This window comes from Salvelinus sp. IW2-2015, linkage group LG11 (assembly GCF_002910315.2).
Source record: "Salvelinus sp. IW2-2015 linkage group LG11, ASM291031v2, whole genome shotgun sequence".
NCBI lineage: Eukaryota > Metazoa > Chordata > Actinopteri > Salmoniformes > Salmonidae > Salvelinus > Salvelinus sp. IW2-2015.
The window spans coordinates 12,167,073-12,191,556 of NC_036851.1; the positions used below are offsets into that span (position 1 = coordinate 12,167,073).

The 24,484-nt window shown below is 42.5% G+C and overlaps 1 protein-coding gene across 1 annotated transcript; it reads left to right on the forward strand.

The window, feature by feature from the left end:
• Nucleotides 1-4,039: 4,039 nt before the first annotated feature.
• Nucleotides 4,040-24,264, forward strand: LOC111969830 (myb-related protein B). The gene is made up of 15 exons (XM_023996129.2): nucleotides 4,040-4,517; nucleotides 5,051-5,147; nucleotides 5,251-5,322; nucleotides 5,490-5,582; nucleotides 13,703-13,923; nucleotides 14,150-14,294; nucleotides 16,010-16,063; nucleotides 16,306-16,512; nucleotides 16,704-16,976; nucleotides 21,307-21,479; nucleotides 21,602-21,701; nucleotides 21,807-21,914; nucleotides 22,041-22,157; nucleotides 22,248-22,379; nucleotides 22,473-24,264. The coding sequence occupies exons 1-15, from the start codon at nucleotides 4,498-4,500 to the stop codon at nucleotides 22,599-22,601; spliced, it is 1,941 nt and encodes a 646-aa protein (XP_023851897.1). The 5' UTR covers nucleotides 4,040-4,497; the 3' UTR covers nucleotides 22,602-24,264.
• Nucleotides 24,265-24,484: the final 220 nt, after the last annotated feature.

The window sequence follows — 24,484 nt, forward strand, 5'->3', positions numbered from 1 at the left end:
TTCAGACTGGCATCTTCTTGTGTCCCTTTGTCTGTAAAAGTGAAATTAGAGAACATGTCAATTTACAAGCCATTAAACAACCTCTGAAGTCTTAGTTGCCCAGCCATAAAACAAATATATACACTTTTAATTAGGAAATAGCATGCCAAAGTGTGGTCCACTTTCACCAAAATGACTTTTTGCTGGACAAGACACAGCAGCAGTTACTGAGCCTGGGAACCTTACCTCAACTGTTCAGTATAGCACTGTCACATGACCACTTTGGCTTGTTCAGTCTTACCAGCACTGGGTAGCTCCTCGCTCATATTTTTGGGTCAATTGTTGAACAGTTGCCTAATTAAAATGCAGCTTGTATTTAATCTGCTAGTTGATTGGCTCACCTGTGTGGCGATGATGAGCGACTTCACCAACAAGGCAACTGCCAACAGCAATGATGGGAGGGGGCAGTGGCGTGTATTAATGGAGCCAAGGGAAGTCAGGCTTCCCCAAAAAATTCACCAATAAAAAAATTATGTATCTTTTGTCTCTGTGTTTCATAATTTCCTTACATTCAGCCTCTTGCGAATTGAATCTCACAGGAGAAAGCGAAACAGCGCCCCTCTGTCTCTCTACGTGTAGGCCATCTATCTGATGCTGTTTGGTCCAAACGAGTATGACATTGTTACCGCCCGTAGCATTGAATGGAGCATTTGGCCTACCTTGATAAAAAAAGTATTGAAAAAAGTATAAAATTAGCCAATCAGCGTTGAGCTATACTGAGCAAGCTCAACTGTGAATGGTCCTGGCCCACCAAAAAAAAGTGTCAACGGAAGCCAGTTTGGATTTTGGCGTCACTCCTATGAAATTACATTGAGGGCATACGTCATTGACAGAAACAACTTGAATTGTTGCATGTCATTGTCCTTTGGTAGCTAGCTAGCTAGCTAAAGTTGGCCCTTTCCTAAATTAGCAATGGATGGAGATCGGGATTTGAACTTGTGGTTTTACTAATTTTCCTTACTGGCCAATTATTATAACGGCGATTCTGATCCATCCATTATTGTGCCCCTGGCCTGCGAGGATGGAAGTTCAATATGTAGCTAGCTGTTAGGCTAATGTTAACTAAATAATGTTGCTCATGAATGGAAGTTAGGCTAGTGAGCAAGCATTTTAGCCAGGTAGTCTAGGACAACAAAAAATAAAAGCTTGTACTGTATGACAGAGTGCTCAACCGTTTAACATGAAAGAGAGGAGGATGGTGTTGGAGTTTCGAGTCTACATATTTTTTTACTTGCACGAACGCACACATATACACACACATACATCAGAACCATGGACATATTTAGCTTATGTTGGACTAAATTGTTTTTGGTATATTTTAGTTGTCACTGTATTAGATTAAGCAGAGGGAGGAGGTCAGAGACCTGGCCGGGTGGTGCCAGAATAACAACCTATCCCTCAACGTAACCAAGACTAAGGAGATGATTGTGGACTACAGGAAAAGGAGCACCGAGCACATCCCCATTCTCATCGACGGGGCTGTAGTGGAGCAGGTTGAGAGCTTCAAATTCATTGGTGTCTACATCAACAACAAACTAGAACGGTCCAAACACACCAAGACAGTCGTGAAGAGGGCATGACAAAGCCTATTCCCCCTCAGGAAACTAAAAAGATTTGGCATGGGTCCTGAGATTCTCAAAAGGTTCTACAGCTGCAACATCGAGAGCATCCTGACCGGTTGCATCACTGCCTGGTATGGCAATTGCTCGGCCTCCGACCGCAAGGCACTTCAGAGGGTAGTGCGTACGGCCCAGTACATCACTGGTGCAAAGCTGCCTGCCATCCAGGACCTCTACACCAGGCGGTGTCAGAGGAAGGCCCTAAAAATTGTCAAAGACCCCAGCCACCCCAGTCATAGACTGTTTTCNCCCCAGCCATCCCAGTCATAGACTGTTCTCTCTACTACAGCATGGCAAGCGGTACCGGAGTGCCAAGTCTAGGACAAAAAGGCTTCTCAACAGTTTTTACCCCCAAGCCATAAGACTCCTGAACAGGTAACCAAATGGTTACCCGGACTATTTGCATTGTGTGCCCCCCAGCCCCTCTTTTACGCTGCTGCTACTCTCTGTTTATCTTATATGCATAGCCACTTTAACTATACATTCATGTACATACTACCTCAATTGGCCCGACCAACCAGTGCTCCCGCACATTGGCTAACCGGGCTATCTGCATTGTGTCCCACCACCCACCAACACCTCTTTTTACGCTACTGCTACTCTGTTCATCATATATGCATAGTCACTTTAACCATACCTACATGTACATACTACCTCAATAAGCCTGACTAACCGGTGTCTGTATATAGCCTTGCTACTCTTATTTTCAAATGTATTTTTACTGATGTTTTATTTATTTTCTTACCTACACACACATACCTTTTTTTCGCACTATTGGTTAGAGTCTGTAAGTAAGCATTTCACTGTAAGGTCTACTACACCTGTTGTGTAGTTGATTTGATTTGGTTATGTTGAAATCGAAATTGTGTTGGAATAGTGGCGTCAGATACTGTTTTCTTTGCGACTTGCGGCAACTCTGTGGTTCTAAATCAATAGTTGTGTAGTGGTCCGACAAATCTGAAAACTTTGGACTAAACCGGACAGTTTTCTATCCGTTTTGTGATAAAACAATGGTGTTGTTGGATTTATTTTGCCGCTGTGTCTTCTTATTGTCTCGGCCTTTAGGCCTATATATCGCGGTAGCAAGGCAAATGAATTAACAGGTTATAGAGCAAACAACGCAATTATCACAACAAAGGTTGTAATATGGCTTTTTTGTGGGTTCCGGAGTGATTTTACCCACGCACCACCACAGGGGTGAATAATTTGTTAGAAAAGCGCACATTTCTCTCTTATTGTATGTATGCATAGATATGATCAACAGTGTATTCGGTAGACTATAATTACACAGACACAACATTGTAAAAAGTCACTTTGGAATAAAAATCTTTCTGCCCCTTGAAGTATTCATAGGATCACAATTCGGCGCGCGCACCTCTGGTCACGTCACTCCGGGAAAGCTTTGAGAGTCTGCGAGAAAATAATCGAGAGAGAGAGAGAGAAGAGGTACACAAATGAATGATGCTGAGGAGACGCGCAGCATCGGCTTGAAATGGCAGCGAGTAGTGTGGACGAAATGGAGAGAACGTTGGAGAAGCAACAACTGTGCTGGAATGCGATCAATATGGGTGACCGTTCTGAAGATATGGAGCGGGAGGATGACTGTCAAGGATCTGAATGGTCTGTAGTGGAAAGACATAGGAAGAAGAGAGATCACGATACTGAAATCAGTGGTGCGTCTAGTGTAGAAAGCTAAAAGAGGGTTACGGTAGGAAGCAAGAATAATCATGTGTCGGAGTTGAAAGTTGTGATGGTGTTTGATGAGACCATAGGGCCTCATATACACCTTATCCGACTAACTGATGTCATAGAGAAAGAGAGGTGAAGTTAAACTAGCCGGGTTAATTGGAAATGGTAGATTGATAATAGTTTGTGGTAGCCAGGCTCAGCAAGGGAAGATTCTGCAAATGGAAAAGCTTCATGGGAAGAAGATTAAAAGCCATGTCCCTGGTGCTTATGCTCGGTTGAGGGGAGTCAACACTGGTGTCCTGATAGCTATGTCCACAGATAATATTAAAGAAAATGTGAAGGGAGGCAGAGTGATTCGGGCCAAAAGTTTGATCAGTAGGGAAGAGGCACAAAGAAGTGAAAGCTTATCAGTGGTGCTGAGGTTTGAGAATGTTTTGCTGGGAAAAGTACAGATATTGAATCTATGGAATCCTGTTAGAGAATTTGTTCTGTATGCACTGTGGTGTTTTAAATGTCCAAAGAATGGGACTTTTGGTGGATGCCAGGTGCATAGAGAGGCTTAGAGAAATAGGATCAGTCATGATGTATCATATTTTGAGGCTGTAAGACGATTTGATTTGATACAGACTGGATTTGAAGCAGGGTGTCTGTAGTGATGCCCCAAGCACTGATGTGTAGTGCCTTTGACCACTGTGCCACTCAGGAGAGGTGAATTCCAGCTTTCCAACGGTGCAGATTTATTTAGGCTCCCCAGTGCTGGTGGAAATTTCCATAAAGAAGTAAGTAGGGATTTATTTGGTTTAGATTTTTATTTTCACGGTAGTACCGAATTGGGCATAACATGATTGATCGTACATTCCAATACAGTAGTTGGCGGCATGCACTTTAAACGTTTGTTTGCGGACCGCCATGATATCAAAGAAGAAGAAGAAGAAAAAGAAGCGCGCGAGATAGAAACTTGAGCGCGGACTAACGTTAGTGTTGTCAGCAACACAGAAGTGGAGTACCCAGCCCTCCGACAAAATACAGTTTCATGGACGTGGATTCAATACGACAAACACAGATTTGCTCATGGTATATAGTTCGCGAATCTATGCACGACGTGGTTGACAAAATATACAATTGTATTTTAGCGGTAAAACAAAGATAAATGTCCTGGTGGTTGCGCGGGTAAGTAATCTGATTTTAACCTTGTTAAGGTTACAGCAGCTGTAAGCAGGATGTCGATTCCACATCCTATGTTTTCAATAGGACAGGGATCTATGCACCATTTATAAGTTATGAGATTACAGGATGTCATTGATTATTTTTGCGCGTTTACGTGATTTGAATGAGCTTTTGTAACCCTACCAGGGGTGATGTCAGATGTTTTGAACGTTAGCTAGCCAAATGTCATGAAACAAATGTATCTAAGGAATTTTCTAATACATACCGGAGTAATCGGAAAGCTCGAAATGTCTGCCACAAACGTTAGTTAACTGAATCTGGTTGTAGTATCTAGCTATGTAGCTAGTGAATCAAAATATATTGTGTGACAATTTACGTATGCGACTCACCCATGTCAGCTACTTTTCAGGGAATAGAATGCATGCATACTAGATTTGGGGGCTGGTCAGTTTCTGTTAAAGAAAGAATGCTCTAGGTAATCTCTGCATGGGTTTGATCTCTACCACACCCTGTTGACTGGTTGCTTGTCTTTCCAGAGAGGATAGGGAGGAGGCTATGTATCAGGACACCGACTCTGATGTGGCTGAACAGAGAGACGGTGGAAAGGTCAAAGTGAAATGGACACAAGAGGAGGTGAGTTCATTTATAGATCAGGGGGACATGGTTGGTTATTTGCAACAAGTGGGGAAGAGTTGGCTACTTTGCTCTTCATAAAATGACTGTCCTTTATTCTCAGGATGACAATCTGAAAGCATTGGTCCAAAACCTGGGACCAAATGACTGGAAACACATAGCCAGTTTTTTACTGGTGAGTTATATCGACAGATTACAGTATATATTCTGTAATATCCAGTTGACAATGCAAATAATACAACTGAAGCGTTTAAAATAGAAAAGACTCCAATTTGCTGTCTGAAGGGTTGTGTGGTTTCTATTGCATAAAATCATTAACTGTATGGTAACGCTTCTGCACAGAATCGCTCAGAACACCAGTGCCAGCACCGCTGGTTGAAGGTTCTGGATCCAGATCTGGTTAAAGGGCCTTGGACCAAAGAGGAGGACGAGAAGGTAAGTGGTGTGATGGCGACCATTCTACAATCACAGGGTTCACACAAGGTGCTTAAAGTACTTGAATTTGGCACTCTGAAATTCAAGTACAGGAATACCTTGAAAATCTGACATTTTCTCAAATTAAAATAAGAGATCAGAAAATTATCAAATATGTTTATGAAAAATATTAGAAAAATTGATTTGTCTTTATTTTTCAAGCAGACTACCCAGTTTTATTTCCTCGTGTTTCGTGCTCTGGTTGCCAGGCTAGCTCGATCATTCCACCCACACTGCCACTCAGCCAGGCAGGTACAGAACTGACTGATTAGGCGCCACCAAATGTCACATCGATAGCTAAAATGCTGGGCAAATGTAGATTCAATCCTGCCTTTTGTGCGTATGGAGAATTTCTGGGATCTTTTATTTCAGCTCATGAAACATGGGACCAACACTTTACATGTTGTGTTTTTAAAAATTTGTTAATTTCACCTTTATTTAACCAGGTAGGTCAGTTGAGAACATGTTCTCATTTACAACTGCGACCTGGCCAAGATAAAGCAAAGCAGGGCGACACAAACAACAACACAGAGTTACACATGGAATAAACAAACGTACAGTCAATAACACAATAGAACAAAAATCTATATACAGTGTGTGCAAATGAGGTAAGATTAGGGAGGTAAGGCAATAAATAGGCCGTAGTGGCGAAGTAATTACAATTTAGCAATTAACACTGGAGTGATAGGTGTGCAGAAGATGAATGTGCAAGTCGAGTTACTGGGGTGCAAAGGAGAGAGAGAAAAAAATCCTCCTGATTTCTGCTTACAAGCAAAAATTAAAGCAGGAAGCACCAGTGACTCGATCAATAAAAAAGTGGTCAGATGAAGCAGATGCTAAGCTACAGGACTGTTTTGCTAGCACAGACTGGAATATGTTCCTGGATTCCTCTGATGGCTTTGAGGAGTACACCACATCAGTCTTTGGCTTCATCAATAAGTGCATCGATGACGTCTCCACAGTGACCGTACGTACATACCCCAACCACAAGCCATGGATTACAGGCAACCTCCACACTGAGCTAAAGGGTAGAGCTGCCGATTTCAAGGAGCGGGACTCTAACCTGGAAGCTTATACGAAATCCCGCTATGCCCTCCGACGAACCAATACAGGACTAAGATCGAATCGTAACACACCGGCTTTGACGCTCGTCGTATGTGGCAGGGCTTGCAAACCATTACAGACTACAAAGGGAGCAGAGCCGAGAGCTGCCCAGTGACACGAGCCTACCAGACGAGCTCAACTACTTCTATGCTCATTTCGAGGAAAATGACACTGAAACATGCATGAGAGCACCAGCTGTTCCGGAGGACTGTGTGATCACGCTCTCCACAGTTGATGTGAGAAAGACCTTTAAACAGGTCAACATTCACAAGGCCGCTAGGCCAGACGGATTACCAGGATGTGTACTACGAGCATGCGCTGACCAACTGGCAAGTGTCTTCACTGACATTTTCAATCTCTCCCTTTCTGAGTCTGTAATACTAACATGTTTAAAACAGACCACCATAGTGCCTATGCCCAAGAACACTAAGGTAACCTGCCTAAAGGACTACCGACCTGTAGTACTCACGTCTGTAGCCATGAAGTGCTTTGAAAGGCTGGTCATGGCTCACATCAACACCATTATCCCAGAAACCCTAGACCCACTCCAATTTGCATACTACCTTATCAGATCCACAGATGATGCAATCTCAATTGCACTCCACACTGCCATTTCCCACCTGGACAAAAGAAACACCTATGTGAGAAGGCTATTCTCTGACTACAGCTCAGCGTTCAACACCATAGTGCCCTCAAAAGCTCATCAATAAGCTAAGGACCCTGGGACTAAACACTTCCCTCTGCAACTGGATCCTGGACTTCCTGACGGGCCGCCCCCAGGTGGTGAGGGTAGGTAACAAAACATCCGCCATGCTGATCCTCAACACTGGGGCCCCTCAGGGATGCGTGCTCAGTCCCCTCCTGTACTCCCTGTTCACGCGTGACTGCACGACTCCATCATTAAGTTTGCCGATGACACAATAGTGGTAGGCCTGATCACCAACAACGACGAGACGGCCTTTAGGGAGGAGGTAAGAGACCTGGCCGTGTGGTGCCAGGTCAACAACCTCTCAATGTGATCAAGACAAAGGAGGTGATTGTGGACTACAGGAGAAGAGGGCCGAGCACGCCCTCAATCTCATCGACAGGGCTGCAGTGGAGAAGGTTGAGAGCTTCAAGTTCCTTGGTGTCCACATCACCAACAAACTAACATGGTCCAAGCATACCAAGACAGTTGTGAAGAGGGCATGACAAAACCTATTCCCCCTCAGGAGACTGAAAAGATTTGGCATGGGTCCTCAGATCCTCAAAAGGTTCTACAGCTGCACCATCGAGAGCATCCTGACCAGTTGCATCACTGCCTGGTATGGCAACTGCTCGGCCTCCAACTTCAAGGCACTACAGAGTAAAGGTCGACCGATTTATAATTTTTCAACTCCGATAGCGATACAGATTTATTGGTGGACCAAAAAAAGCAGATTATTTATATATTTGTAATAATGACAATTACAACAATACTTAATAAACACTTATTTTAACGTAATATAATACATAAAATAAAATCAATTCGGTTTCAAATAAATAATGAAATATGTTCAATTTGATTTAAATAATGCAAAAACACAGTGTTGGAGAAGAAAGTATGTGCCATGTAAAAAAAGCTAACGTTTAAGTATGAGAACATATGAAAGCTGGTGGTTCCTTTTTAGAGTTTTCAATATTGCCAGTTAAGAAGTTTTAGGTTGTAGGAATTATAGGACTATTTCTCTCTACCATTTGTATTTCATATACCTTTGACTATTGGATGTTCTTATAGGCACTTTAGTATTGCCAGCCTAATCTCGGGAGTTGATAGGCTTGAAGTCATAAACGGCGCAATGCTTGAAGCGCAGCGAAGAGCAGCTGGCAAACGCAGGAAAGTGCTGTTTGAATGAATGCTTACGAGCCAGCTGCTGCCTACCTCCGCTCAGTCAGACTGCTATATCAAATCATAGACTTAATTAAAATATAATAAACACACAGAAATACAAGCCTTAGGTCATTAATATGGTCAAATCCGGAAACTATAATTCCGAAAACAAAACGCTTATTCTTTCAGTGAAATACGGAACCGTTCCGTATTTATCTAACGGGTGGCATCCTTAGGTCTAAATGATGCTGTTACATTGCACAACCTTCAATGTTATGTCATAATTATGTAAAATTCTGGCAAATTAAATATGGTCTTTGTTAGGAAGAAATGGTCTTCACACAGTTCGCAACGAACCCAACGGACTCTACTTGCACAGAACGCAAGAGAAGTGACACAATTTCCCTAGTTAAAATAAATTCATGTTAGCAGGCAATCTTAACTAAAAAAAAGAAAGGCATTGATGTTTATGGTTAGGTACACATTGGTGCAACGACAGTGCTTTTTTCGCGAATGCACTTGTTAATTCATCATCCGTTTGGCAAAGTAGGCTGTGATTCGATGATAAATTAACAGGCACCGCATTGATTATATGCAACGCAGGACAAGCTAGATAAACTAGTAATACCATCAACCATGTGTATTTAACTAGTGATTATGTTAAGATTGATTGTTTTTTACAAGATAAGTTTAATGCTAGCTAGCAACTTACCTTGGCTCCTTGCTGCACTCACGTAACAGGTGGTCAACCTGCACGCAGTCTCCTCGTGGAGTGCAATGTAATCGGCGTCCAAAAATGCTGATTACCGATTGCTATGAAAACTTGAAATCGGCCCTAATTAATCGGCCATTACGATTAATCGGTCGACCTCTAAATCAAATCAAATCAAATTTTATTAGTCACATACACATGGTTAGCAGATGTTAATGCGAGTGTAGCGAAATGCTTGTGCTTCTAGTTCCGACAATGCAGTAATAACCAACAAGTAATCTAACCTAACAATTCCACAACTACTACCTTATACACACACACAAGTGTAAAGGGATAAAGAATATGTACATAAAGATATATGAATGAGTGGTGGACAGAACGGCATGGCAAATGCAGTAGATGGTATAGAGTACGGTATATACATATGAGATGAGTACTGTAGGGTATGTAAACATAAGTGGCATAGTTTAAAGTGGCTAGTGGTACATGTATTACATAAGATGGCAAGATGCAGTAGATGATATAGAGTAAGTATATACATGATAGATGGGTAATGTAGGGTATGTAAACATTATATTAAGTGGCATTGTTTAAAGTGGCTAGTGGTACATTTTTACATAATTTCCATCAATTCCCATTTTTAAAGTGGCTGAGTTGAGTCAGTATGTTGGCAGCGGCCGCTAAATGTTAGTGGTGGCGTTTTAACAGTCTGATGGCCTTGAGATAGAAGCTGTTTTTCAGTCTCTCGGTCCCTGCTTTGATGCACCTGTACTGACCTCGCCTTCTGGATGATAGCGGGGTGAACAGGCAGTGGCTTGGGTGGTTGTTGTCCTTGATGATCTTTATGGCCTTCCTGTGACATCGGGTGGTGTAGGTGTCCTGGAGGGCAGGTAGTTTGCCCCCGGTGGTGCGTTCTGCAGACCTCACTACCCTCTGGAGAGCTTACGGTTGTGGGCGGAGCAGTTGCGTACCAGGCGGTGATACAGCCCGACAGGATGCTCTCGATTGTGCATCTGTAGAAGTTTGTGAGTGCTTTTGGTGACAAGCCGAATTTCTTCAGCCTCCTGAGGTTGAAGAGGCGCTGCCGCGCCTTCTTCACAACGCTGTCTGTGTGGGTGGACCAATTCAATTTGTCCGTGATGTGTACACCGAGGAACTTAAAACTTTCCACCTTCTCACCTACTGACCCGTCGATGTGGATAGGGGGGTGCTCCCTCTGCTGTTTCCTGAAGTCCACAATCATCTCCTTTGTTTTGTTGACGTTGAGTGTGAGGTTATTTTCCTGACACCCCACTCCGAGGGCCCTCACCTCCTCCCTGTAGGCCGTCTCGTCGTTGTTGGTAATCAAGCCTACCACTGTAGTGTCATCCGCAAACTTGATGATTGAGTTGGAGGCGTGCATGGCCACGCAGTCGTGGGTGAACAGGGAGTACAGGAGAGGGCTCAGAACGCACCCTTGTGGGGCCCAGTGTTGAGGATCAGCGGGGTGGAGATTTGTTTTCCTACCCTCACACCTGGGGGCGGCCCGTCAGGAGTCCAGGACCCAGTTGCACAGGCGGGGGTCGAGACCCAGGGTCTCGAGCTTGATGACGAGTTTGGAGGGTACTATGGTGTTAAATGCTGAGCTGTAATCGATGAACAGCATTCTCACATGGGTATTCCTCTTGTCCAGATGGGTTAGGGCAGTGTGGTTGCGATTGCGTCGTCTGTGGACCTATTGGGTCGGTAAGCAAATTGGAGTGGGTCTAGGGTGTCCGGTAGGGTGGAGGTGATATGGTCCTTGACTAGTCTCTCAAAGCACTTCATGATGACGGAAGTGAGTGCTCCGGGGCGGTAGTCGTTTAGCTCAGTTACCTTAGCTTTCTTGGGAACAGGAACAATGGTGGCCCTCTTGAAGCATGTGGGAACAGCAGACTGGGATAAGGATTGATTGAATATGTCCGAAACACACCAGCCAGCTGGTCTGCGCATGCTCTGAGGACGCGGCTGGGAATGCCGTCTGGGCCTGCAGCCTTGCGAGGGTTAACACGTTTAAATGTTTTACTCACCTCGGCTGCAGTGAAGGAGAGCCCGCAGGTTTTGGTAGGGGGCGTGTCAGTGGCACTGTATTGTCCTCAAAGCGGGCAAAAAAGTTGTTTAGCCTGTCTGGGAGCAAGACATCCTGGTCCGCGACGGGGCTGGTTTTCTTTTTGTAATCCGTGATTGACTGTAGACCCTGCCACATACCTCTTGTGTCTGAGCTGTTGAATTGCGACTCGATTTTGTCTCTGTACTGGGACTTAGCCTGTTTGATTGCCTTGCGGAGAGAATAGCTACACTGTTTGTATTCGGTCATGCTTCCGGTCACCTTGCCCTGGTTAAAAGCAGTGGTTCGTGCTTTCAGTTTCACGCGAATGCTGCCGTCAATCCACGGTTTCTGGTTTGGGAATGTTTTAATCGTTGCTGTGGGTACGACATCGTCAATGCACTTCCTAATGAACTCGCTCACGCGATCAGCATATTCGTCAATATTGTTGTTGGACGAATGCGGAACATATTCCAATCCGCGTGATCGAAGCAGTCTTGAAGCGTGGATTAAGATTGGTCGGACCAGCGTTGAACAGACCTGAGCGCGGGAGCTTGTTGTTTTAGTTTCTGTTTGTAGGCTGGAATCAACAAAATGGAGTCGTGGTCAGCTTTTCCGAAAGGGGGGCGGGGGAGGGCCTTATATGCGTCGCGGAAATTAGTATAACAATGATCTAGGGTTTTCCCAGCCCTGGTAGCACAATCGATTGCTGATAGAATTTAGGGAGTTTTGTTTTAGATTAGCCTTGTTAAAATCCCAGCTACGATGAATGCAGCCTCAGGGTGTGTGGTTTCCAGTTTACAAAGAGTCATATAGAGTTCGTTCAGGGCCATCGATGTGTCTGCTTGGGGGGGAATATATACGGCTGTGATTATGATTGAAGAGAATTCCCTTGGTAGATAATGCGGTCGACATTTGATTGTGAGGAGTTCTAGATCAGGTGAACAGAATGACTTGAGTTCCTGTGTGTTGTTATGATGATCACACCACGTCTCGTTAATCATAAGGCATACCCCCCCGCCCTCTTCTTACCAAGAAAGATGTTTGTTTCTGTCGGCGCGATGCATGAAGAAACCAGCTGGCTGCACCGACTCCGTTAGCGTCTCTTGAGTTAGCCATGTTTCCGTGAAGCAGAGCACGTTGCAATCCCTGATGTCTCTCTGGAATGCTACCCGTGCTCGGATTTCATCAACCTTATTGTCAAGAGACTGGACATTGGCGAGTACTATGCTAGGGAGTGGAGCGCGATGTGCCCGTCTCCGAAGCCTGACCACGAGACCGCTCGTTTGCCCTTTTACGGCGTCGCACAGGGTCGCCGGCTGGGATCAGATCCATTGTATTGGGTGGAAGGCAAAACACTGGATCCGTTTCGGGAAAGTCATATTCCTGGTAGGAACGATGATGGTTGACGTTAATCGTATATTCAGTAGTTCTCCGACTGTATGTAATGAAACTTAAGATTACTGGGGTACCGATGTAAGAAATAACACATAAAAAAGCAAAATACTGCATATTTTCCAAGGAACGCGAAGCGAGGCGGCCATCTCTTTCCGGCGCCGGATGTCATCTACTACGAGGGTAGTGCGTACGGCCAAGTCATCACTGGGACCAAGCTTCCTGCCATCCAGGACTTCTATACCAGGTGGTGTCAGAGGAAGGCCCTAAAAATTGTCTAAGACACCAGCCACCTAGTCATAGACTGTTCTCTCTGCTACACAACGGCGAGCGGTACCAGAGCGCCAAGTCTAGGTCCAAGAGGCTTCTAAACGGCTTCTACCCCAAGCCATAAGACTCCTGAACATCTAATCAAATGGCCACCCAGACTATTTTCATTGCCCATCCCCACCCCTCCTCTTTTACCGCTGCTACTCTGTTGTTTATCATCTATGCGTAGTCACTTTAATAACTGTACCTACATGTACATATTACCTCAACTAACCGGTGCCCCCGCACATTGACTCTGTACCGGTACCCCCTGTATATAGCCTCGCTATTGTTATTTTACTGCTGCTCTTTAACTACTTGTTACTTTTATCTCTTATTCTTATTCACATTTTTTTTAAACTGCATTGTTGGTTATGGGTTCGTAAGTAAGTATTTCACTGTAAGGTACCTGTTGTATTACCTGTTGTATTCGGCGCGTGTGACTAATACAATTTGAGTTCTACTAGACTTCTTTGTGACAGCAAATTTGAGTTTTATCAACAGTCGTCCAGTCAGATCTCAGAATCATGTTTGTTGTACTACAAGAGGGAAATATACCTTCCACTGGCTGCTTTGACTCCTGTCTTGTACTGCAGACATGGAGCCACATTTCCAGACAAACTTCAACCCTGCATTCCTCTCCACAGGTGATACAACTGGTGAAACGGTATGGCAACAAGCAATGGGCCATAGTGGCTAAGCACCTGAAGGGCCGTGTGGGGAAACAGTGCAGGGAACGCTGGCACAACCACCTCAACCCGGATGTGAAGAAGTCCTCCTGGACAAAAGAGGAAGACCTCGTTATCTACAAGGCCCACTGCATGCTGGGAAACCGCTGGGCTGAGATTGCCAAGCTGCTCCCCGGAAGGTAACTGTCTTGACTGGTACTCCAGCTAAGAGAATATCTCTACCATGTCTGTGCTGAAATGTCATGATCACTCAGAACAGCTTCTTGGTCTCCACATATTTTGTGATGAATGCAATTTGAGTGGATTGGTGACATTTAGGGACAGCATTTTGTTCCACATCATTAGTTCACCTTCGTACTCCACATCTTCATTACTACAATATTATGTTCAAATGTGCCCTTCCAGGACAGATAATGCTGTGAAGAACCGCTGGAACTCAACCATCAAGCGTAGGGTTGAGATGGGCTTCTTTAGTGGGGTGGATCCTACTCTGAAGCATCATCAGGTGGACGCAGAGGAGGGCATGGCCCACCACAGTAAAGATCAGCAGGTACAGTTGAAGTCGGAAGTTTACATACACTTAGGTTGGAGTCATTAAAACTTGTTTTTCAACCACTCCACAAATTTCTTGTTGACGAACTATAGTTTTGGCAAGTCGGTTAGGACATCTACTTTGTGCATGACACAAGTAATTTTTCCAACAATTGTTTACAGACAGATTATTTCACTTATAATTCACTGTATCACAATTCCAGTGGGTCAGACGTTTACATACACTAAGTTGACTGTGCCTTTAAACAGCTTGGAAAATTCCAGAAAATGTTGCCATGGCTTTAGAAGCTTCTGATAAGCTAATTGACATCATTTGAGTCAATTGGAGGTGTACCTGTGGATGCATTTCAAGGCCTATCTTCAAACTCAGTGCCTCTTTGCTTGACATCATGGGAAAATCAAAAGAAATCAGCCTAGACCTCAGAAAAAGACCTCCACAAGTCTGGTTGATCCTTGGGAGCAATTTCCAAAAGCATGAAGGTACCACATTCATCTGTACAAACAATGGTACGCAAGTATAAACAGCATGTGACCACGCAGCCGTCGTACCGCTCAGGAATAAGACGCGTTCTGTCTCCTAGAGAGGAATGTACTTTGGTGCAAAAAGTGCAAATCAATCCCAGAACAACAGCAAAGGACYTTGTGAAGATGCTGGAGGAAACGGGTACAAAAGTATCTATATTCACAGTAAAACGTGTCCCATATCGACATGACCTGAAAGGCCACTCAGCAAGGAAGAAGCCACTGCTCCAAAATCGCCATAAAAAAGCAGACTACGGTTTGCAACTGCACATGGGGACAAAGATTGTACTTTTTGGAGAAATGTCCTCTCGTCTGATGAAACAAAAATAGAACTGTTTGGCCATAATGACCATCGTTATGTTTGGAGGAAAAAGGGGGAGGCTTGCAAGCAGAAGAACACCATCCCAACCGTGAAGCACGGTGGTGGCAGCATCATGTTGTGGGGGTGCTTTGCTGCAGGAGGGTCTGGTGCACTTAGCAAAATAGATGGCATCATGAGGGAGGAAAACTATGTGGATTTATTGAAGCAACATCTCAAGGCATCAGTCAAGAGGTTAAAGCTTGGTCGCAAATGGGTCTTCCAAATGGACAATGACCCCAAACATACTACCAAAATTGTGGCAAAATGGCTTAAAGACAACAAAGTCAAGGTATTGGAGTGGCCATCACAAAGCCCTGAACGCAATCCTATAGAAAATTTGTGGGCAGAACTGAAAAAAGCGTGTGCGAGCAAGGAGGCCTACAAACCTGACTCAGTTACACCAGCTCTGTCAGGAGGAATGGGCCAAAATTCACCCAGCTTGTGGGAGGCTCTACCCGACATGTTATCAAAGTTAAACAATTTAAGGGCAATGCTACCAAATACTAATTGAGTGTATGTAAACTTCTGACCCACTGGGAATGTGATGAAAGAAATAAAAGCTGAAATAAATAATTCTCTCTACTGTTATTCTGACATTTCACATTCTGAAAATAAAGTGGTGATACTAACTGACCTAAAACTATAATTTTTACTAGGATTAAATGTCAGGAATTGTGAAAAGCTGAGTTTAAATGTATTTGGCTAAGTTGTATGTAAACTTCTGACTTAAACTGTAGGTTCTGCTTGAAATCAGTTTGACATCTGTGCTATCCTCACTAATCCTTATTTGAATGTTGTGCTGTGAAACATGATTTGTTATGTCTCTACAGATGGACTATGATGGTTCTATGGAGAGGGATTCAGACCAAGACACTACACTGCTGGTAAGAATTCAAACACTGTATGCCGGCTATCTTCTATGTGGGGGTAAAAGGCAGATAAACTGTAGTGTTTTGTGTGACAAATATATAGTGTAGTAGATACAGAGCGTGTTAAAATATCACCAACCTATACTGTTTTTCAAGGTAGAACACATTGTTCTGGTAGCTGTTCATATTCAGTTCATCTGTACTTCTCTCTCTCATACTGAGAGAGCTAATGTCTCAAGCTAATTTCACCCCTACAGGAGAATGCCAGTACATCCACTGTGAGAGACGGACCAAGGGAAGCAGGCTCCCACAAGGCTGTCTCTCCTCAACAGTCAAAGACACCCAAAAGTGAGCCAGACACCCCAGGACGTGAACTGAATACCAATAGCTGGGTGGTGGACAGCTCAGGCTTCCTCTCTCCCAACGGCCCAGGCTTAAAGGAGGTGATGGATATGGTGGATGGGGTAAGAGTTCTGGATGGGTTTTAATACCTCAGTCTTCTTAGTTTCACGACGTTAATCTTATACTTTGCATAAATCACCAAAGAAGTCATATTTGAACAGATATGTAAAACATGATGTAGAGTATGACTAGATTTGGGGCAGACCTAGCTTGGGAAATTATATTTCATTAACTGTTTCTTGCCCTCTACCAGGACCTAGATGGATGGTGCAACATGTCTGTCTTTGATCTGCCTGAGGAGAGCCAGAGCCCAGAGCGGACCCAGTTCCGTCTGGAGGGCAGCGCCCTGCAGGAGCTGAGCAAGGGCAACCGGGGAGAGCTGATTCCCATCTCCCCTGGAGGAATCACCCCACCCTCCATACTGACCCGCCGCAGCCGCCGTCGCATCGCTCTATCTCCTGACTCCAACTATTCCAGGACCCCCAAGAGCACCCCGGTCAAGATCCTGCCCTTCTCTCCCTCACAGGTAATCGCTCAACCACCATGACCTAACACACAGTGATATGACTCATCAGTGCCTTTTGCTTAATTCTGAATAATGTGTGTATGTATATATATATCTCTCTCACATACACACACACACACTACTGTTCAAAAGTTTGGGGTCACTTAGAAATGTCCTTGTTTTTAAAAGAAAAGCAATTTTTTTGGGTCCATTTTAAAATAACATCAAATTGATCAGAAATACAGTGTAGAAATTGTTCATGTTGTAAATGACTATTGTAGCTGGAAACGGCAGTTTTTTTTAATGGAATATCTACATAGGAGTACAGAGGCCCATTATCAGCAACCATCACTCATTGGCACGTTGTGTTCCAATGGCACGTTGTGTTAGCTAATCCAAGTTTATCATTTTAAAAGGCTAATTGATCATTAAAAAACATTTAGCAATTGTTAGCACAGCTGAAAACTGTTGTTCTGATTAAAGAAGCAATAAAACTGGGCTTCTTTAGACTAGTTGAGTATCTGGCGCATCAGCATTTGTGGGTTCGATTACAGGCTCAAAATGGCCAGAAACAAAGAACTTTCTTCTGAAACACGTCAGTCTATTCTTGTTCTGAGAAATGAAGGCTATTGCATGCGAGAAATTGCCAAGAAACTGAAGATCTCGTACAATGCTCTGTACTACGCCCTTCACAGAACAGCGCAAACTGGCTCTAACCAGAATAGAAATGAGTGGGAGGCCCCGGTGCACAACTGAGCATTGAGGACAAGTACATTAGTGTCTAGTTTGAGAAACAGACGCCTCACAAGTCAAAAACTGGCAGCTTGATTCAATAGTACCCACACAAAAACAGGTCTCAACGTCAACAGTGAAGAGGCAACTCTGGGATGCTGGCCTTCTAGGCAGAGTTGCAAAGAAAAGCCCGACCAAAGGACACATTTCCACCGGTCTAATGTCTATTGCTCGTGTTTCTTGGCCCAAGCAAGTCTCTTCTTCTTATTGGTGACCTTTAGTAGTGGTTTCTTTGCAGCAATTTGACCATGAAGGCCTGATTCACGCAGTTTCCTCTGAACAGTTGATGTTGAGATTAGAGGTCAACTGATTAATCAGAATGGTTGATTAATTAGGGCCGATTTCAAGTTTTCATAACAATCGGAAATCGCATTTAAAAATATATATATATATATATTTTTTTACACCTTTATTTAACTAGGCAAGTCAGTTAAGAACACATTCTTATTTTCAATGACGGCCTAGGAACGGTGGGTTAACTGCCTTGTTCAGAGGCAGAACGACAGATTTTTACCTTGTCAGCTCGGGGATTCAATCTTGCAACTTTACAGTTAACTAGTCCAACGCTTTAACCACCTGCTTTACATTGCACTCCACGAGGAGCCTGCCTGTTACGTGAATGCAGTAAGAAGCCACGGTAAGTTGCTAGCTAGCATTAAACTTATCTTATAAAAAACAATCAATCAATCATAATCACTAGTTAACTACACATGGTTGATGATATTACTAGTTTATCTAGCGTGTCCTGCGTTGCATATAATCGATGCGGTGCGCATTCGCGAAACAGGACTGTCGTTGCTCCAACGTGTACCTAACCATAAACATCAATGCCTTTCTTAAAATCAATACACAAGTATATATTTTTTAAACCTGCATATTTAGTTAATATTGCCTGCTAACATGAATTTCTTTTAACTAGGGAAATTGTGTCACTTGTCTTGCAACAGAGTCAGGGTATATGCAGCAGTTTGGGCCGCCTGGCTCGTTGCGAACTGTGTGAAGACCATTTCTTCCTAACGAAGACAACCAACTTCGCCAAACGGGGGATGATTTAACAAAACCGCATTTGTGAAAAAAGCACCATCGTTGCACGACTGTACCTAACCATAAACATCCATGCCTTTTCTTAAAATCAATTCACAGAAGTAATTTGCCAGAATTTTACGTAATTATGACATAACATTGAAGGTTGTGCAATGTAACAGGAATATTTAGACTTATGGATGCCACCCGTTAGATAAAATACGGAACGGTTCCGTAATTCACTGAAAGAATAAATGTTATGTTTTCGAGATGATAGTTTCCGGATTCGACCATATTAATGACCTAAGGCTCGTATTTCTGTGTGTTATTATGTTATAATTAAGTCTATGATTTGATAGAGCAGTCTGACTGAGCGATGGTAGGCACCAGCAGGCTCGTAAGCATTCATTCAAACAGCACTTTCATGCGTTTTGCCAGCAGCTCTTCGCAATGCTTCAAGCATTGAGCTGTTTATGACTTCAAGCCTATCAACTCCCGAGATTAGGCTGGTGGAACCGATGTGAAATGGCTAGCTAGTTAGCGGGGTGCGATCTAATAGCGTTTCAAACGTCACTCGCTCTGAGACTTGGAGTAGTTGTTCCCTTTGCTCTGCATGGGTAACGCTGCTTCGAGGGTGGCTGTTGTCGATGTGTTCCTGGTTCGAGCCCAGGTAGGAGCGAGGAGAGGGACGGAAGCTATACTGTTACACTGGCAATACTAAAGTGCCTATAAGAACATCCAATAGTCAAAGGTATATGAAATACAAATCGTATAGAAAGAAATAGTCCTATAATTCCTATAATAACTACAACCTAAAACGTCTTACCTGGGAATATTGAAGACTCATGTTAAAAGGAACCACCAGCTTTCATATGTTCTCATGTTCTGAGCAAGGAACTTAAACGTTTGCTTTCTTACATGGCACATATTGAACTTTTACTTTCTTCCCCAACACTTTGTTTTTGCATTATTTAAACCAAATTGAACATGTTTCATTATTTATTTGAGGCTAAATTGATTTTATTGATGTGTTATATTAAGTTAAAATAAGTGTTCATTCAGTATTGTTGTAAATGTCATTATTACAAATAAAATAAAATAAATCTGCCGATTTTAATCGGTATCGGCTTTTTTTGGTCCTCCAATAATCGGTATCGGCTTTGAAAAATCATAATCGGTCGACCTCTAGTTGAGATGTGTCTGTTACTTGAACTCTGAAGCATTTATTTGGGCTGCAATTTCTGAGGCTGGTAACTTATCCTCTGCAGCAGAGGTAACTCTGGGTCATTCCTGTGGTTGTCCTCATAAGAGTCATGATGGTTTTTGCGACTGCACTTGAAGAAACTTTCAAAGTTCTTGAAATTTTCCACATTGCCTGACCTTCATGTCTTAAAAGTAATGATGGACTGTCATTTCTCTTTGATTATTTGAGTTGTTCTTGCCATAATATGGACTTGGTCTTTTACCAAATAGGGCCATCTTCTGTATACCCCCTACCTTGTCACAACTCAACTGATTGGCTGAAACGCATTAAGGAAAGACATTTCACTAATTAAGAAGGAACATCTGTTAATTGAAATGCATTCCAGGTGACTACCTCATGAAGCTGGTTGAGGCAAAGTGTGGCTATTTGAAGAATCTCAAATACAAAATATATTTTGATTTGTTTAAGACTTTTTTTGGTTACTACATGATTCCATGTGTTACTTCATAGTTTTGATGTCTTCACTATTATTCTACAATGTAAATATAAAGAAAAACCCTTGAATGAGTAGGTGTTCTAAAACGTTTGACCGGCAGTATACAGTACCAGTCAAAAGTTAAGACACACCTACTCATTCCAGTGTTTTTCTTTACTTTTACTTTTTCCTACATTGTAGAATAATAGTGAAGACATCAACACTATGAAATAACACATATGGAATCATGTAGTCACCAAAAAAGTCTTAAACAAATCAAAATATATTTTTGATTCTTCTAAGTACCCTTTGTCTTGATGACAGCTTTGCACACTCTTGACACTTTTTTTTGTTACTAGTTGATTCCATGTGCTATTTCATATTTCTGATGTCTTCACTATTATTCTACAATGTAGAACATAGTAAAAATAAAGAAAAACCCCTGAATGAGTAGGTGTGTCAACTTTTGACTGGTAGTGTATATTTTCCTTTATTTTCCCCTAATCCTACCACTCCCCTTAATTGGTGTAAACTAATTTGGCAACAACACTTAGGCTTCTACTTCCAGTTTATACATGCTATATACATTTTACGTACACAGTATATTTTACATTAGTTGTCTTATGTTTGGTTTTTAGTCCCGTCTTTCTGATACCCCCAACCCCTCCCATCTATCTCTGAAGACCATCCAGTTTGGATTTCCAATTTGCCATATATTTTTCAACTGTCACGAATGATGTTGCCAAAAACACATTCTACCAATTGTTATATCCCTTACATTAAATGCCATATTTTTTTTTGTTGGTACGATTGCAATTGGATGTCGGGGGTCACATTTACTTTGAATATGTTTCCAGTTCCTCAACATGTGGACCAAACAGGACAGCTTTGAACTGGAGAATCCATCCCTCACCTCTACCCCAGTCTGTAGTCAGAAGTCCACGGGTACCACACCACTACACCGCGACAAGACTCCACTCACACAGAAGGAAAACTCTGTGTTTGCGTCCAAGCTGTACTCAAACTCAGTGTATGTAATAATTCATTATTGACACACACATTTCTTGTATGTAATAAGGGATTATTAGGATGCAATATGATGACTCTCTTGTGGCAAAATATAATGTTATTTCATTTTTTATTTTTGTAAAGGTTCATCACACCCAACCACAAGTCAAATCTTGACACCACCCCGCGGACTCCAACTCCATTCAAAAATGCCATGGAGAAGTATGGTCCTCTGCGGCCTCTGGTGAGTCCCTCATTCGCTACAGATGTCAACGAAAGCAACTTAATTGTCTGTGTGTATAATATATTCAATATTCCACTGAAAAAGCATGTTCTCGCTTTGTCTTAGCCTCAGACTCCGAATGAGGAGGACTTGAAAGAAGTCCTCTTGAAAGAGACTGGGATTGAGCTGATCGTGATGGATGAGAGTCCACTTGAGCAAAGACGCAAGCAGGTGGTGAGTGTGATGAAAGATGGCAGGAGGAAGTTTACACCTAAGAAGAACCATCATTTCCTTCAACCAATGCTGTTTCTCAGTTTTATGGAATGGTCTGAATATGTGGTCCATTCCTTTTGATTCCAGCATCGACCTACAATGAAGAAAGTGCGTAAATCTCTGGCCTTGGATGTCATGGACTGCAAAGAGACGGTCACCTCCAGGCATCAGTCCATTAAGTTTGGGCCCCAACCCTGTCCTAAGGTACATTCATTGGACATGGATGAAATGGTTATGCTGTTATTTTTTATAGTGTTTTCATTGATTTTGGATTTTGGCTTGTCTTTGTTACAGGCTGAGACGTCTCTCAACTCCTCGTCCTTTTGCATGAAGAGGGAATATAAAGAGGAGAATGTTCTGGATCAGGGCTTCTGTTTAGGACCCAGGGAGAGTTGTGCATATTCCAACCCAGTGCCACCAACACCAGTAAGTATCATAATATTATGTCTTGTCATATTTTAGAATTTTTATTTCCCTTGTTTGTTTGTATCTTAAGTTATTGCGTTGTTGTGTCCTTAGATGTCCCAGGCATGGGAAGCAGTGGTATGTGGACGGACTAAGGACCAACTTATAATGACAGAGAAAGCAAGATGTTACCTCCGCTCACTAAAATCCCACGCTCCCAACCGGGCCCTCATCCTGTCCTGAGCCCTCCCTCACTACCAAGATCTCACATGCTATCAGAGTTGGGGAAATTCCTATTTGTGTCTGGGAAGTTTCACTTAAACAACCCTCTATGCCAGCAGCATACCACCCTGCATCCCACTGCTGGCTTGTATCTGAAGCTAAGCAGGGTTAGTCCTGGTTGGTCCCTGAATGGGAGACCAGATGCTGCTGGAAGTGGTGTTGGATGGCCAGTAGGAGGCACCCTTTCCCAATGCCCCAGGGCAGTGACTGGGGACGTTGCCCTGTGTAGGGTGCCGTCTTTCGGATGGGACGTTAAACGGGTGTCCTGACTCTCGTGTCACAAAAGATCCCATGGCACTTATCGTAAGAGTAGGGGTGTCCTGGCTAAATTCCCAATCTGGTCTTCATACCATCATCCCCAGTTTACAATTGACTCATTCATCCCCTCCACTGTAACAATTCCCCAGGTTGTTGCTGTAAATGAGAATGTGTTCTCAGTCAATTTACCTGGTAGAATAAGGGTTAAATAAATAGTTGGATTACAAGTGAGAAAATGTTGTTGCAGAGTTGTGACGTTTCACCAGTGCCCTTTTACCTTTTCAAACAAAAGATGACATCAGTTTTTGACAACTACAACCTTATCAATATGGAGAATTTAGCTAGTTTGACGATATTGTCAATGCTAAGCAAGCTAGCTGTTTATTATTAGCAACATAGCTAGTTTATCAAGATTTGGTTGAAGAATTGTTCTGACCAAAAAGTACATGAATGAAACAAATTTGTATTCCCGTCATCACAACTAAGAAATAGGAAGTTCTGACAAGCACGTGAATGTGGCATAACTCTCTGCTGTGCAGACATTTTCATTGTGTTAAACATGTTTAATGTAACTATTCCAAAGCTTATTGTGTTGGTATTCTTTCATAGCAAGGTTATGTTTGTTATAGGTTTCAAAAAGTAGAGGATACTTGTAAATATGGGATATTTTTTATTGTAGGGCAACTTTGTTATTTCAAGTTTTTCCAAATGTAATGTTTGAATCTACACACACCATTTCCTAGTAAGTTTTACCACAGTCCATCAACAATTGAATAATCCACACTTGCATCACGTTTGTCATACTCAAAAGTAATGTAAAGGTCTATCATAATGTTTTCAATTTGATATCTCAAGTATAGACATCTGCACTGACATCTATCAGTATTGAGTTTCGGTTGTAACTGTCTCATGCATTTGATTACCTGATCAATCAATAATGGATTGAAACAAGTTGACACACAAGTGAACAGAGTTGTTGAGGTGTTGCTGAAATGTTAGTTTCCTATTATCTATTTTTACGTTATGTAGTCTACTAGCCAATCTAAGGTTTATTATAGGCTACTATTTTATTAGGAATAGAAGAATGTGATGTGAATATGAATCACTGTAGAAGAATCATCATACACTCAGGTTGCCATATTCCCATGTCCAAAGTTGTATAGATTTGATAAGATTATGGTGCTTTGAATTACAGAATGTTTCTGCTGAAAACAGATAATTTTCTGCTTGCAGATAACAAGATGTATGAGTAAATCATCTGACTAATGTAAAAAAAAATATATAATACATTTTTATGAACAATTTGTAAAATTGTCTGTGCATTTAAACAATGTGTGATTGAACAAGTAATAAATCTATGATGCCATTTTAGAAGTTGCTTTTTATTGACCTAGTAGGTTGGTGAACTATTGGTTTTCTGATAAATAATAGATTGGGCCAGATTAGTATTTTGAGAGACTGGTTTTGTTTCTTGTTGAGGACCAATGAAAAACGGACACAATGCCCCTTTTTGTTTTGAGGGGCGAACACGGGAGCCCGGTAACGTTTGAAAGGCACTGAAATAAAATGTGAATTTGTATGTAAAT